Raw genomic sequence first — 13,441 nt, forward strand, 5'->3', positions numbered from 1 at the left:
ACAAGAACGCCAATGAACGGAAAGAAAAAAGCACCGAATCAGGCAAGCCAAGAAACGACAGGAGAGTAAAAACGCTCGACGCAAGAGATCCTTCCATCATAGCGAGATATAGTTCTCGCGGGCTCATACAATATGCAATTGCACCCCAAAAAATGAAATATATTTGCTATTGTACGTAAAGATAAATTTCTATATAATATTTGTTCAAAGTTTTGAAGATTGATTTTTTTTAATAGAAGCAATGGCACTATAGTATGGGATGGATGAAGTGCACATTTAGAAACATGCTGCATTAATTTCAATGAAGGAAACAACATCAAGTCAAGCCATTTTGTACTTACACAAGAAAACACTTGTCAAATAAATCCAACAGCTAGTTACACAAGCACTATACACCTGCACTCTATTGTCAAAAACAATTAAAAGTTACAATCAACTATGCACGCAACCATCTCACACGTGTTGGTTAACTTGGCCTTCGCCACAATTAGACAGACCACACCCGCTACCCCCGCTCTCTACATCAACATATATATAGCAGCAACTTCAACCGGATCAGTATCAGGATCTGCCACCGCCATTGGCAAGAGGACATCAGCACCACGGCTAAGATCCTCAGCAAACAACCCGGAAGCAGGTAATGCTGTTCATAAATAACCTGAAACAATTACAAGCTATCCCTTTCAGGAGTTAACGTCTTGTCTTTCGGGGGTACGACATCGCTATTTGGTGTTGTGAGGAGGTGATCTAGATCACCGATGTCGCTGTCAATGATCGATGTGTCCGACTCCAAATCATCATCTGAAGCAATAGCATGGTATCAGTTGCAAAGCAAAAGCCTCACCGTATAGTACATACTTAATCCATTCACAGCACATGGTCTAACACTCTAACCATTAGTTTTTTTTAGAAAAGAACACTCTAACCATTAGTGCCAGTAGAAAATAAGGTACTAGTACTATAAGACAGGAGACTACACCAGCTGTTGCACTGTTGTACCTTAAACTATCTTATGCTCAGATAGCAGTCACGTTTCAACACGTACTGAGAGCAGTAAAGTGAACCATACAAGTTATTTGGTTATACGGATGAAGCAGTGGTTCTGGACTTCAGGGATTCTGGCTAGTCAAGTAATGTATGTTGACAACTGGCTGTCGCACACACTCCAATTTTAATAGCACAACTTCTCAAATGTTCACAGAAATTCAAGCAGATACAACATCTCAGGCTTCAGGTTGCAGATTACTTAAAACCTCAAATGTCCACACTATTTCAACTTGGTAGAAATGGGTATAAATAATTACATAATATCCTGATAATTCTAGCTTGGTTCACAATCACCATTCCATTGTAAGACAACTAGAAGTGTAACATCATAGATTGAAATGGTCGGTTACAGTCAATAAACACAACCTTGCGCAAGGACTGGAAACAACATCAAAGTAGCTAAGCAGTGTCAAAATGGATGTGTACAGTAAAGTAAACGACCGCGCCAAAATGTTTCCACACAAGGCAGCGTTTGAGTGTGTACAAAACATGTCGAGAGAGGGAGGTTGGGCAAATTTACCGGAAAATTCAAGGTGTGCAGTTTCATCTCTGACCGCTGAAACCTTGATGTTTTCAGGCAGAACACAGTTGCAGACGGAACCTGGTGCCACAAATGTAAAGGCAGAAACAGTTCAGAATCTACATAGCCCAGAAACAATAGATTGTGAAATAGTTAAGATCTATCCTAACCTAATCTGGCAAGTCGATTCACCCATCCAGGAGTTGGCTTTCCGGTCAAACGCTTACAGACGTCAGCTGTGAAATGGTTACAGTTCTTGACAATCAAGTGATAGGTGTCCCCATGATAATCCTCTGCAAGATCCTCTAGGAAAGCGCGAACTTCAGCCCGGGACATATTGGTGGTACCCATACACACGGAGCGCCTGAAGATAAAACCAGGACAGCTTTTCGGTTCTACTTGGAACACTCCGCTGGTCGCGTATTCATGGGCTCCGTACCCAAACTCCATACCATGCACTGCAGAAAAAGTTTATTGGAATGGTCAGTCTCGGATGTGTCGAGCTTATAGATGACTGCATGAAACTCGTATGCACATGACCTCGTGACACACTTGACACGGATTTAAGTTGATCCAGAAAATTGAGGCACTAAAAAATATGGCAAGCAGGCAGAGCATAGCAAAGTTGTGATAACAAGAAGAGTTTGAAAGGCCTTGGTGTGGAGCAGCTGAGCTGGAGAGGACCAGAATGTGATGGACCGTACTAATGTGTCAAATTGGCGCATGGAACGACAGGCTAAGTAGGGTCCAGTTAAAGAGTGGCAGTAAGTGAAAACGGTATTTAAGTTAGTTGGTGTGCTAAGTGAGCTTCAGTCCCGTCTCCGGTTCCGCCTCCATTTGGAAACCCAGCGATTCCTGGTGGCTCCATTGCAAGGCCCAGTTTTAGTGACGCCGAACAAGCCATTGGACAGCCTCTGCCTAGCTACACATTAGGCGAGGTACCATGCTGAGCATTAACGGCTGAGAAATGTAGGAATGTTTTGATCCAGTAGCAACAAATGGCGCGTGAAAAGAAGCGAAGTGGCGGCACGTAAGTCGAACCGGCTGCCAAACCGGGGTCATAGGGGGGACAGTACTTCGGTACAATTAGTAGTGGGTTTAACCATATACCAAAAAGATAGGTTAGGGGGGAGAAATGGCCCAACACGGATGTGTGTAAATTGTACAAGCATAATTGGGCCTGTAAGGCAGGCAGGCAGTTGATGAAGGCAGTGTACTAGTACCCTAAATAATTGGGGGAAGCAAGCACAGAAAGGTAGCATGAAAAGTAAAGGAAGCTGCCTGCCTGAACTGAACCTGAACCTGAACCTGAATGAATGGATGGATGTAGTACCAGTACCAACCGGAAGGAAATAAAAGGAGGAGTAAGCGTGATAAATCTGAAATGGTTGGATCCTCCTCTCAAAGATACGACTAGTTGTATTATTCTGCTTCTGGTGGGATAATTCTCTTGGGGGAGAAGAGAAGTAGAGAGGTAGGGTACCTTGTACGGCGGAGTGGAAGATGCCGAGGCCGAACCAGTAGAGGTAGTTGTTGATGGGGGAGATGTCGTAGATGTTGAGGTAGACCGCGTAGGTAGCAGGAGGCGGCGGTGCCGGAGCAGCCGAAGGAGGAGGATCCGATGGAGGCGGCGGCGGGGCGGTGCTGAAGGTGAAGGCCGGCAGCACCCGCATGCGCATCTTCCTGCCCCCGGACACGAAGCAGCAGCAGGAAGCAGAGTCGTGGCTCAAGCACGACAAGAGAAGAGCAGCTTCTTCTCCATGCGCGCGCGCGACACGGATCTGAGTCGTATCTCGCCGGCTCTACTCTAGTCCGGTGGGATTGGATTCGATTTAACCCAATTGAGCGAGGAGGAGGAGGAGGAGGAGGAGAGAAGCGAGAGAGATTGGGGAAATTTTGGGGGAAGACAAGAAGAGAGAAGGATGGGTTGGATTTTTATCTGGGTTGATTGATTGGGAAAGAAAGAAAGGAAAGCAGAAAGGTTGCCGTTGCCGTTGCTTGCTCGCCTGCTGCTGTCTGCTCTGCTACTTGCTAGTCTTTTCTTTCTTTCTTTCTTTCTTTTTATTTTATCTGGTTGTGCTACGCTGGCCGCACCACCAACTTGCCCTCAACTCACTGAGATACTCCTACTACTAAACCTAACCTAACCTGGCTGTGCTTGCTTGCTTGCTAACCGTTTCTGCCCCCGTCCTAATTTGCGTCAACCACCTCTACTACATTACTATTATATTACTCCCTCCGTCTCAAAATATGAAAACGTTTTTGACACTAACACTATCTTAGTGTCAAAAATGTTCTTATATTCTGAGATAGAGAGAGTGCTTTACAAGACATGCCTACCAGTAGCAATTACCAAAGTGATTTATTATTATTATTATTAATACTTGGTTTTATTCCGAGAAAAAAAAACTTTCGATCTACGTAGTAGTTTCCATCATCTCTTCTGTCATCAAGGTCCAAAGAGGTCAAAGGAATCGCATCGAGGTATCATAACGAAGGCCATCCAGCGGCGACCACAAACACCGCCCCTCCCTCGCCACACCCGAGCAAATTCTACTGTCGTAGACACTCGCAAAAGTCACCGTCCGGTAGAGCATCATGAGAAGATCCTTATTCGATGTTCAGGGATCTGTCCTAGTCTGCGTCAACCACCTGTAGTACTCTTTTTTTTTCTTCTTCCTTTTGCCGGAAACTACCTGTACTGCCTCTACTAAACTAATCTAGTAATATTAGTTCTTGAGACATGCGTGCCAGTAGCAACCAGCAAAAGTCTTTTATATTATTATTATCGTTGTTGTTGTTGTTGTGCTGCGGTGGTTGGTACGGAAAGGCTTTCAACCAAGAGAGAAAAGGAGGGGTAAAGGAAAATGGGCAGCGAGGGAGGGTGACAGCCTAACCTAACCATGATTCATTCGTTCATTCATTCAGGCAGGCAGGCTAATTCATTAGAGATATGTACTTAGTACCCCTAAGTATCAACCGCTGCTGGCTAATTCAGTTTAACAGGTGGGTATCAGAATCAGACAGACGGACGGGCAGAAAGAAAGACAGACCGCGTAGCGACATATGCTACCCATCACAGGCTAAACGACGTCCGCCCGGGACTGATGCCGTGCCAGCACCACAGCGACACAACAATGGGGGTGGGGCCAGCTAAATGAATCAAACATGTACAAGCACACTACAGTGATCTAAACGCTATTATGTTTCTTCGCAAAGGGAGTACCTCTGTTCTACCCCTCCGTCTCATCGTCTCATAAGATAAAAGCGTTTTTGACACTAATACACTTGCTATTATATTATGGGACAGAGGGAGGGAGTAAAATACATGAGGTTTTAGGTTTGTTCCAAGTGAACCATCTTTAAGGTTGACCATGTGTACATACAGATAAAAAGCCACAAGATCGCATAGATATAATAACAGAATATTTTATGATGGAACTAATGAAAATAATTCCATGTTGTAGATGCTGCTATATCTCTTTAAGATACTTAGTAATATGTCTTGATACATCTACTTCACTGACAAGTATTTCCTGAAAGAGGAAGTATTTTGTAACTAGGGAGTACTACTATATTATAGAGATATTTTTAGGCCCCAAAAGAGAGAAAACTTGACTATATATCTGGATGGACATTCTTCCAGCACAAAACGAGTGAGCTGCTGCTAATTCATCCATTTAATTAATTACTGCGAATAAATCCACCAGGCTTTATTTATCACAAATCAATGCTTGAAAGTACGGTACGGCGCAGCACTAAACATACAGCAACACAGCAATGGAGGGGGTGGGGGCAGCCGAATCAACCAATCACACGGTGTAATGCTGGTTGTTGATGTCGTCCAGGTCGATGCCCTTGAGCATGGCGGCGTTCTCCACCTTCCCCTTGAGAGTGTGCACCGCCCTCAGCCTCGTGATCTCCGCGCGCCGCTTGGTCTCCTCCGCCATGTGGCCCAGCTCCATGGACGCCGCCTTCTCCCGCCCCGCCGACTCCAGCCCGTGCAGCGTGCGCTGCTCGTGCGCCCACGCCGCCTGCGACGCCTCCTTCCCAAAGTTCTTCTGGTTCGAAAACGCCACCTGAAACACAAACACGCCCCAAACCCACAGTGTCAGCAACGCGAGCTCGGTTCATCATGGCATGGACCAACCATCATCCTGTCCCTGTCCTTCGACCGACCGACTCACCTTGTTGTCGGTGACGAGGTTCCAGGCCCTCCCGCTGAGACCGTACCGCACGGCAAACTTTATTGGGTCCAGGAGCATGTAGATGAGGATGTTGTACAGCCAGATGACGCCCGTCCAGCCCCACCCGATGCCTCTGATGCTGGCCAGCTTCCAGTCCACCAATGCAGACAGCAAGGACGCAATCTACATCATAATAATACATTTTGCAGCGTCGATCGATTTATTAGTGTTGATAAGTCACACCACAAACCTCAAGCAAAAAGGTGAACTGTGTGAGGAACTCACCAGCTGAGCCAAGACGAACGCAAACATAAGCAGGAAGCCAGGCCGCTCTGTGAAGGACCAGCCTCTCGACCGCGTCACGAATATCAGGGCCTGGCTGATGGTGCTCACTTGGAGGTACACGGCCGAGGCCAGCATCTCTGTATTCTTGGCGATCGACTCCATGTCGTGACCGATACTGTTTACATTCAACGTGCGGACACGGAAGTGTCTCTGCAAGTAGCATGGACGATACAAGTGAGTTTGCACAGCACAGCTACCTAGTCCTTCCAAGAACTGCTTATGTAGTAGTATAACTTTGCAAGATGCAAAAAGGTATAGCCTTGTTGCCAGAAGAGGTACGCGATAGGTACTGCCTAATGAACTGCGTCAAAGAAATAGCGATTACCGGAAAAAAGTCTGTCTTATAAGCCGCCCAAAAGAACAGAACGGTTGTTACGGCCAAGTAAGCCCCCAGTACCACTCCTGTTGCGAAGATCTCTGCTAGCTTCCAACTGTCTGGACATGGAGACGGCTTCACCTTATCTTTGGATATGGTCATAATGGTTCCTGAGCAGCAGTAGTCATCACCAGAGTTAAAAACAAATGAATACCTATTGGTAAAAACATTTCTGGTAAGTCAAGACAGCAATGTTCTTACCATCATTAAGGATGGCTATCAGAAGAACCATCATTGGAGGGAAGTCAAACTTCCAAAGGCACGCCAAGAGCAAAAAACCAAGCTGCACACAGGTGAGATTTTTTATCATTGATGTGAATTCCAAAATGAGCATCAGCTTTGTAAGTATGAACAGGAACTGGAACAAGTCTTATTTGCTATTGTAGATGTTGATATTTTGTACAAATTTGGTCAAACTTTACAAAGTTTGACTTAAGACAAACCTAATATGTGAAGTAAAAAGAAACAGAGGGAGTACTTTTGGTCCATGGGCTTTGCTCAAGGGCGAACCCTATATAGCATTTACCCATACATATAACAAACTTGACCAGACACTAATATGTTGTTATAACGGATTTGTAATGGAAAATCATAATTTAACTTGGTATAATCAAATGGTTCCCAAATGGTATAAATAGTTTGCATAGCATAAACTTACCACAATACGGATGGTTATAGATACAGCATATATCTGCAAAAAAAAACATAAATGATTGACATCAGCCAACTTCCCTTGTTACCTGAATAAAACAGCTTTCCGTAAAACACGAAAAAATCAACATATTCCTCTTCAAAGACATACAAAAGCCTAAAGTATTAATAATGTTGGAAAAGGAGAACTAGCATGATATGGAAAATGTTGCCTAAGATGGCAAGTTAGAAACAAAAGGAAAAAATGAATTGGAAACACAAACTCAACTGTATAATTTTTCATCCGCTGAAAAATGGCGCGACTTGTTAAAACAGCACTGATGATCACACTCAACCCAGGCTCTGTCAGAACAATATCAGAGGCCCCGCGAGCAGCATCAGTTGCATCAGCCACCGCAATCCCAATGTCCGCTACCTTCAGAGCAGGTGCATCATTAACTCCATCTCCTGTCATCCCGCATATGTGCTTTCTGGCTTGGAGCCTCTTGACAATTTCATATTTGTGCTCTGTGGAGGGGAGACAAGTTAGAGTGAAGCACACGATCACACAATGGCACAAGAGAAAAGTAAAGCTCACCAGGGAAAACTCCAGCAAAACCATCTGCCTGCTCAATCAGTTCGTCCACTGATAGGACCGCGATATCACTATCTATTTTGTCACCAAGCAATGATGATGATGGATACATGTTGGTGCCCATTCCTAGCCTCCGCCCAGTTTCCTTACCAATAGCCAACTGATCACCTGAAATTTTGTCCAAGGAGCATATTCATAATTCATAAAGATAGTGGGTCCAGGGAAACATATAGCAGTCAATATTAACAGATTATTCTGAAGCTCAGGACAGCTAAGCAAAGCCTGAGACTGCCACTGCTACTAGTGCTAGTACTAGCAGGCTAATGCGTGGATCGACACTTTAGCACTTCTTTTCCAGGAACATCAGGGCACATTAAAATTTAAAAGCTAACATTCTCAGATTGACTTCACCATGTTACCAGCCTCTGGGGAACAGACAATCCAAGGGAATAAACAGCAGTCCATTATCAAAGCTTACGTGATGATTGTGGTGCAAGAAAGTGGTCTGTTCCCATTTAGTGTACTAAAAAGGTACCTGTAATCATTTTCACACTGACTCCAAGGTCTAGAGCTCGGCGTATGGTTTCAGCACTATCATGGCGGGGAGGATCAAAGAGTGGGAGAAGACCAATAAATTGCCAGGGTCCACCAGCACTTTCCTTGGTACCTTCAGGAACTTCCTGCACGTTGAAGGAAATTAGCTAGTTTTGTAGGTAAACTGACCAGCAGATAAGTAGAAGACTAGCATCCAATAACCTGGTATGCAACAGCAAGCGACCGCAGCCCCCTCTCAGCAAAATTGTCAATTACTTGATGGACCTTCCTTTCGATCTCAGATTTATTTGCTGCCAGGTTCAGAATCTGCAAGACAATTAAATGAAACATAAGCAGATGCTGTGACTGTTTATTTCATAACAAAGTGATGTATCGTTGGACAAAAAATCAGATGACGTAAATTTCTATACCTGTTCAGGAGCACCTTTGCTAACCCTGTGCATTTTACCCTTAGCATCCAAGTACGTGAGAGCTGTCCGCTTGTCCGTTGGGTTAAATGGAAGGAAATGGACTTCTTCGATGCCAGCACGTGCCTAACAGCGGATAGAATGGAATATAACTAGTGTACAGTGTGACTAAAAGCATAACTATTAACTGACTCAGTAATGTATGAATGGAAACTTCTAAAGATTAGAGCAAAAGAATCACTTTTCAGTGGTATAAAACTGAGCTAGAAGGCATTACAAAATTCATGATGATATCCCCTGCTATGGACTACATGTTTGTTCAAATCCTCTAGATTAGTCAATATGTTCCCTGTACACTGAAAATTCTTGACATGCTACTTTTGTTTTCAGAATGTACAGGGAACAGAATCTACTGATGAATATATGGTCAAGATGGTATCTATTGCAGTTAAGATTGTTGTTTGGTGACCGCTGTTATTTGTTTCCCTAGCTGAGTGAAGCACAAGCCAGGAATCACTGGAACTGGCTAAAGTCATAGATATATCAGAGAGGAGAGATTTTTACCTCTTTTGGGTCTGGAAGCATGGCAACAATAGCGAAATCAATAGCATCCTGATTCTCCAGTCTCGAGGCCCTTGCGGCCATCAACACGACATCACTCTTTTCGTAACCTCTAGTAAAAACCTAGAGAAAAATGCTTATCTTTCAGACCTTAGGAACATGAAGACAATGTAACTATGTTCAAAAGTACAAGTTGTGGGAGTTATGACCTCAATTATATTGTTGTCTACAGTCAGTTTGTTGAGTGTCAATGTTCCTGTTTTGTCACTGCAAAGCACGTCCATTCCGGCCATCTCTTCAATTGCAGTCATTCTCTTGGTAATAGCACCCTGAAGTCAACAGTTAAGAAAAGCGGTCACTTTCTAGGATATAGTTAGATGCCTTTTATTTCAGTGGTAGTCAGAGAGCTCTAGCCATAGATGAATATTCAAACCTGTTGTGCAAGCTTATGTGATCCAATAGCCATAGTTACAGACAGAACCGTGGGCATCGCAATTGGAATCCCTCCAATCAGAAGCACCAGAAGGTTATCAACTGTCTGGCGGTACGGTCTGTGTTGAACAGCCGCCATGACGATTAACTCGATAGTCATCCCAATTGCAATGGAGCAAATGCAGAAGTTTCCGATCGATGTGAGAACCTGAAAGCATCCATAAATTGCAGCCCATACCATGAATTTCAGCTGACAGTAGACACACTGATTGCTGAATAATACTCTACCTTCTGAAAGTGGCCGACATGGGTGGTTGACTCAACGAGGTGAGCAGCTTTTCCAAAGAAAGTATGGATCCCAGTGGCAATAACAACTGCTTCTATTTCACCCTGCTTACAAGTGGAACCAGAGTAAACTCCACCTCCAGGATGCTTGGTTACGGGTAGTGATTCTCCTGTCAGTGCAGACTGCAAAGCAATTGACATATGGTATTAGCACTTGCTGCTCCATATTCTTCTAGTATCAGAATTCTTTTATTTAGCAGAAATACTTTAGCAATATGCATTATGCAACGTGCAGAGGAGATAGTTGAGTTGGCTGAAAGACCTGATCAATTTTGAGAGGATCGCCCTGTAGTAGACGCGCATCAGCAGGAATGATGTCTCCAAGCTTAATACTGATTATATCACCCGGAACCAACAACGATGCGTCTAATTCATTCCAGGTGCCATCACGCAGAGCCTACAAAAGAAGGTAACACATAAGTATGAGGAAAAGGGGGCACCGGCCATGTAACTTGATCCTTGAGTACTAGTAGTGCTGGTAGGTAGTATTTGAAGAAAGCTATATATGTAGGTAGAAATTACCTTAGCCTTTGGTGCGAGGCGGGCCATGAGCGCAGCAGCGGCATTGCCGGCGTTGTTTTCCTCTACGAAGCTGATGGTGGAGTTGACGACCAAGAGAATGACGATTCCGACGAAATCGTGGAAGTCTATACCCATCGACTGCGTCAACGCCAATTGCAGTTCATAGTTAGTATGGGACCATAGTAGCATAGAGGTAACAGCATATAATCTACGATGGCAGTAGCAGTAGTAGTAGGTTACGTTTCCCCTGAGGTCCTTTCCACCGTGCGCGAGGGCGATCGCCATGATGGCGGCGGCCTCCATGACCCAGGAGAGCGGGTTCCACATGAAGCCCAGGAACTTGAGGATCTTGCTCTCCTGCATTGCAATTGATTAACAAATGGTTACTGCTAGTTGTATGAGAGAATTAAACTAAGAGCACAGAGATTAGTGAGTGCATGTATATACATTTTTCTCTTCGAGCTTGTTGTATCCGAAGATTTCGACCCTCTGCTGGGCGCTCTCGGTGGTGAGGCCCTCCTTGGTGCACCTGAGGTGCTCGAAAACCTCCTCAACGGGGATGTGCTCCTGCAATTAACCGATACAGTTAAGAGTTACTCCATGATTCTGTAGATTGTTCATCATTGTTTTGATCACTCAGAGTTTTCTTTTTCTTTTTTCTTTTTTCTTTTTTCTTTTTACTTCACCAAGGCATAGCTTCGGTCTTGCTTGACTTTGGTAGTCGTCGGTGGGATTTTTGTGTGTGCGCGCGCTGTGTTGTGCATCCTAGCAAGTAGCTATGCAGAAGCCGGGGGTGTTGCTCATTGTGTTTGTATCCTCTTGATGCTTCATTTTGAGCTAATAAAAAATCCGCCCTTTGTCGAAAAATGATTGCCAGGTGATTAACAAGGAGTGGGGGGAGGGAGGAAGAGCGGGTACCAGATCGACGGTCTCCTTGTTGAGGTCGGAGAGGCCATTGGCTTCGGCGGCGGGCGGGTGCTCCTCCTTGGAGTCCATGGCGACGGGCGGTCAGCTACCAGTACCACCAGCTCGCTGCTGCTGCTCTGCTGCAACCGGAGACGGCGACCGGAAGGGGGCGAGGAGGGAGACGGGGAGCAGGTGGTGGAGGAGGCGGAGGCGGGGACGGGCGTATAAATGGGGGGATGTGGCGGGCGGCGGCGATCGAGAGGGGCGCTGGTCCAGTTCCGGCGGCCATCGGCATCGGTCGTGGCTCCGTCGCTGGCAGCGGGCAAGCGGCCAAGGCGGGGCGCCTAGGTCCCCTCGACTGTCGTCTTCTCCCGCCTTCGGTCTCGCCGCCGTCGGCGCCCACCACCAGTACTACTATCTAGCTAGGTCACTCTCCCCGCCTCGGGGACGACGGCCGGTGTACGGACGACGGATCTACGGATGGACTATTTTTTTGCCCCCGCAAATGGACTGGAGACTGGAGAGGAAACCACAACCACACTGCTCTGCTCATCCGTGGCACATCGATTGGTCAGTCAAATTCCAAATCATGGCGACGGCAACCATTATACAATACTACACAATATCCATTCTTGTTTATGGCATTTTGGATTGAAGGAATATTATGATTCTACTAGTCTATGAAAACGATTTCCTAAAATTTACGTTGATTATTTTGCCGTGCTAAAATTCGATGGGGCTTCGAGGTTAAACCCTTTTTGAGGGTTTTTTCCTTGGTGTAAATCATACTGTATTTAGAGGATTTTATACTGCTCGTTATGCTTCCTAGATATGATTGCGAGCGTGCGATTCTACCATGCCAATTTGTGACTCTGAATTTTTGTGTATTGATGTCTATTTCAAACATTGCGTTTTTTCTATTGAATTTCTTGTTTCATTTTCCTTTTTTATGCCTTAATTGAAACTATGATTCAAATATGCCCCTAGAGAGTAATTGTTCATGGTTTGTTTGTTTTAGTAGATATGTATCTAATGAGGCGCTAATCTGTAACGTCAGCCCATTGCGAAACAATGAGGTTGTATAGGGTTTCGCCGGTGAGCTCAACCCAAGTGACATGCCACAAAGACCATGGCTTCCCTCTGCACCCCGGTGAGCTTAACCCAAGTGACATGCCACAAAGACCATGGCTTCCCTCTGCACCCCGGTGAGCTTCTTTTGAGGTCCACACAATCGAAGACAAGCCATTGTAATTACACGCTCGGGCGTAAAAGGTTTTGCTCGTATCTTTTTTCTTAGTGTACGTCTTGACAGCGCCGGAAACGGGAGGCATCAGGGCAAAGGGCTTGGGGTGTGATTTTACTTCGGGGTTCTTTTGTATTTTTCTGTTGACCCCCTGTCCGTCAAGCGTTTTTCAGCTTGTAATTCTCTTTCGGCATCTGAATGGAGCATGTAGCCAGGGACCAGGGACGGATCTAAGAGGGGGACGAGGGGCCCCCCCCCCCCCTCCCCCAATGATCGTCTCGTCCTCGATAGCGATCAGTTAATCCCTTTTTTTTTGCTTACCCGCTTGTCCCGAGCTGGCTTCACCCCCCCCCCCTCCTATCCTTCCTCACACCTTTCTCGTTTCACGTGAAAGCTTCAGCCCATGTACAACCCATTACATGCTAAACAAAAATCATCATCATAAAAGAAAATTGCCTAGCAGGCCATCATGGAAGGGAAAGAGACATGTTAATTGCACCACGCGGCCACGACCTGATTACGCACTCCCATATCGCTAATCTTTCCAAGCCGTCGTTGCTATCGAAACTGACACCCGAAGGCTGCTGCGATCGGATCTCTCCATAGGGTCGCCATGGAGAGAAGCGGAGAAGGGAAGGGGTCGCCTGTATACGTAGGTGTCGATCCACGCACACGTTGCCAGTTCCCAGCAGAATGAACGCACAGATGAACAACCACCACACAAGGGGAAAAGGTAATTGATTCTCACATCAGATTAGTTATTTGCTTTA

General features: G+C 45.4%; 2 protein-coding genes across 2 annotated transcripts; both read right to left on the reverse strand.

Moving 5' to 3' along the window:
* Positions 1 to 269: 269 nt before the first annotated feature.
* Positions 270 to 3,585, reverse strand: LOC125511613 (deSI-like protein At4g17486). The gene is made up of 4 exons (XM_048677036.1): positions 3,051 to 3,585; positions 1,738 to 2,025; positions 1,568 to 1,648; positions 270 to 801 (listed from the first exon to the last, which is right to left on the reverse strand). The coding sequence occupies exons 1-4, from the start codon at positions 3,244 to 3,246 to the stop codon at positions 668 to 670; spliced, it is 699 nt and encodes a 232-aa protein (XP_048532993.1). The 5' UTR covers positions 3,247 to 3,585; the 3' UTR covers positions 270 to 667.
* Positions 3,586 to 5,224: 1,639 nt separating this feature from the next.
* Positions 5,225 to 12,009, reverse strand: LOC125511614 (plasma membrane ATPase 1-like). The gene is made up of 20 exons (XM_048677037.1): positions 11,441 to 12,009; positions 10,970 to 11,089; positions 10,763 to 10,879; positions 10,523 to 10,660; positions 10,263 to 10,397; positions 9,944 to 10,123; positions 9,657 to 9,863; positions 9,433 to 9,552; positions 9,227 to 9,346; positions 8,666 to 8,788; positions 8,457 to 8,561; positions 8,236 to 8,380; positions 7,704 to 7,868; positions 7,395 to 7,633; positions 7,134 to 7,166; positions 6,677 to 6,758; positions 6,425 to 6,585; positions 6,040 to 6,249; positions 5,755 to 5,937; positions 5,225 to 5,646 (listed from the first exon to the last, which is right to left on the reverse strand). The coding sequence occupies exons 1-20, from the start codon at positions 11,516 to 11,518 to the stop codon at positions 5,380 to 5,382; spliced, it is 2,928 nt and encodes a 975-aa protein (XP_048532994.1). The 5' UTR covers positions 11,519 to 12,009; the 3' UTR covers positions 5,225 to 5,379.
* Positions 12,010 to 13,441: the final 1,432 nt, after the last annotated feature.

The sequence above is a fragment of the Triticum urartu genome, chromosome 5 (assembly GCF_003073215.2).
Source record: "Triticum urartu cultivar G1812 chromosome 5, Tu2.1, whole genome shotgun sequence".
NCBI classification, from domain to species: domain Eukaryota; kingdom Viridiplantae; phylum Streptophyta; class Magnoliopsida; order Poales; family Poaceae; genus Triticum; species Triticum urartu.

Coding starts and splice junctions, on each gene's coding strand:
- LOC125511614 (XM_048677037.1), bottom strand. CDS start 11,518: ATGGACTCCAAGGAGGAGCACCCGCCCGCCGCCGAAGCCAATGGCCTC. Junction 9,864..9,943: donor ATGTCGGCCACTTTCAGAAG/GTAGAGTATTAT, acceptor GGATGCTTTCAG/GTTCTCACATCGATCGGAAA. Junction 6,586..6,676: donor GATAGCCATCCTTAATGATG/GTAAGAACATTG, acceptor ACTGCTGCTCAG/GAACCATTATGACCATATCC.
- LOC125511613 (XM_048677036.1), bottom strand. CDS start 3,246: ATGCGCATGCGGGTGCTGCCGGCCTTCACCTTCAGCACCGCCCCGCCG. Junction 2,026..3,050: donor CTTCCACTCCGCCGTACAAG/GTACCCTACCTC, acceptor CTTTTTCTGCAG/TGCATGGTATGGAGTTTGGG. Junction 1,649..1,737: donor GAATCGACTTGCCAGATTAG/GTTAGGATAGAT, acceptor TTGTGGCACCAG/GTTCCGTCTGCAACTGTGTT.